The 1,731-nt window shown below is 33.7% G+C and overlaps 1 protein-coding gene across 1 annotated transcript; it reads left to right on the top strand.

The window, feature by feature from the left end:
- Positions 1 to 725: 725 nt before the first annotated feature.
- On the top strand, positions 726 to 1,487 carry LOC128664626 (olfactory receptor 6B1-like). The gene has a single exon (XM_053719441.1). The coding sequence runs from the start codon at positions 726 to 728 to the stop codon at positions 1,485 to 1,487; it is 762 nt and encodes a 253-aa protein (XP_053575416.1).
- The last annotated feature ends 244 nt before the right edge of the window (positions 1,488 to 1,731 follow it).

Here is a 1,731-nt window from a genome sequence, read left to right as displayed (position 1 = left end):
CTTACATTTAGCAGCTTCTCATTCGCGTGCATGTCATGTGATACAAATGTGTCCTTAATAACAAAATGTGCAATGTAAATCAACGTTAAAGGGACACTGAACCCAAAATTTTTCTTTTGTAATTCAGAAAGAGCATGCAATTTTAAGCAACTTTCTAATTTACTCCTATTATCAATTTTTCTTCGTTCTCTTGCTATCTTTATTTGAAAAAGAAGGCATCTAAGCTTTTTTTAGGTTCAGTACTCTGGACAGCACTTTTTATTGGTGGATGAATTTATTCACCAATCAACAAGGACAACCCAGGTTGTTCACCAAAAATGGGCCGGCATCTAAACTTACATTCTTGCATTTCAAATAAAGATACCAAGAGAATGAAGAAAATTTTATAATAGGAGTAAATTAGAAAGTTGCTTATAATTTCATGCTCAATCTGAATCACAAAAGAAAAATTTTGGTTACAGTGTCCCTTTAAGTGAAATAAAATGATTTAATCTACACATGGCAAGCTACATAAGTATGGAATTTAACCACAGGACATCAAGATGAGACCCTTCAATCAGATGGACAATCAAACCTATAATACAGATTTCTACATTACAGCATTTTCACATGTTTATGGGAAACATTTTCTGTTTATTTTATTTTTCTTGCTTTACTTGATTTGTCTTTCATGGAACATTTTGATAATTGCTGTGATCAATATAGATCCACACCTACAATCACCCATGTATTTCTTCCTGAGCAATCTATCCTTTGTAGATGCCTCATATACCTCAGTCACTGTTCCAAAACTGATGGATATTTTTATTACTGGGAATATCAGAGTCTCGTTCACCGGTTGCTTTGTCCAATTATACTTTTTTGCATCCATGGCTTGCACAGAAATTCTACTGTTAACTGCAATGGCCTATGATCGTTACGTTGCTATATGTAAACCGTTATATTACATGCTTGTTATGAGAAAGATGAACTGTGTCCTACTTGTTACAGGCAGCTGGATATGTGGCTATGGTAATTCACTTTTTGTTACAATTTTTGCATCTTATTTATCTTTCTGTGGCCCAAAACATATTAACCAACTTTTCTGTGATATTAAAGTCCTAACTAAGATATCTTGTGGGGACACTAAAGAATTTCAAACAATGATATACATAGAGGCCTTGATCATGGGTCTTTGTCCCTTTCTGCTTATTCTAATGTCCTATTCCAAAATAGTAGCCAACATTTTAACAATACATTCCACAGGAAAGAGACAAAAAGCTTTCTCCACCTGCACAGCCCACCTTAGTGTCCTTTTCATGTTCTATGGAACCCTTCTCTGCATGTACATGAGCCCACCTTCAGAAAACTCAGAAGACCTTGACCAAATATTTGCAGTACTTTATCTAGCAGTGACCCCCACAATTAACCCACTGATATACAGTCTAAGGAATAAAGATATAAAGATGGCTATAAAGAAGACAATGATATGGATTCCTAGTAGCTAATAATCATATTGTAAGTAAATCCAGAATGGACCACCGTTGCTTATTAAAAATTTACTAAAATGATAAACTTCCAACTATGACACAAAACGGATACGTTTCAACAATGAATGTTATTCTTTTTCGTTGTACTAAAACATTTAAAATGAACTAATTTCTTTCGGTTTTTTTTTTAAACAAAATAGATATTCCTTACTGTGGGGAAAAAATATTTTTGCGCTTATGAGTTATATTATTGACCACCAAT

This window comes from Bombina bombina, chromosome 6 (assembly GCF_027579735.1).
Source record: "Bombina bombina isolate aBomBom1 chromosome 6, aBomBom1.pri, whole genome shotgun sequence".
NCBI classification, from domain to species: domain Eukaryota; kingdom Metazoa; phylum Chordata; class Amphibia; order Anura; family Bombinatoridae; genus Bombina; species Bombina bombina.
This window is presented reverse-complemented; position numbering and strand designations above follow the sequence as displayed.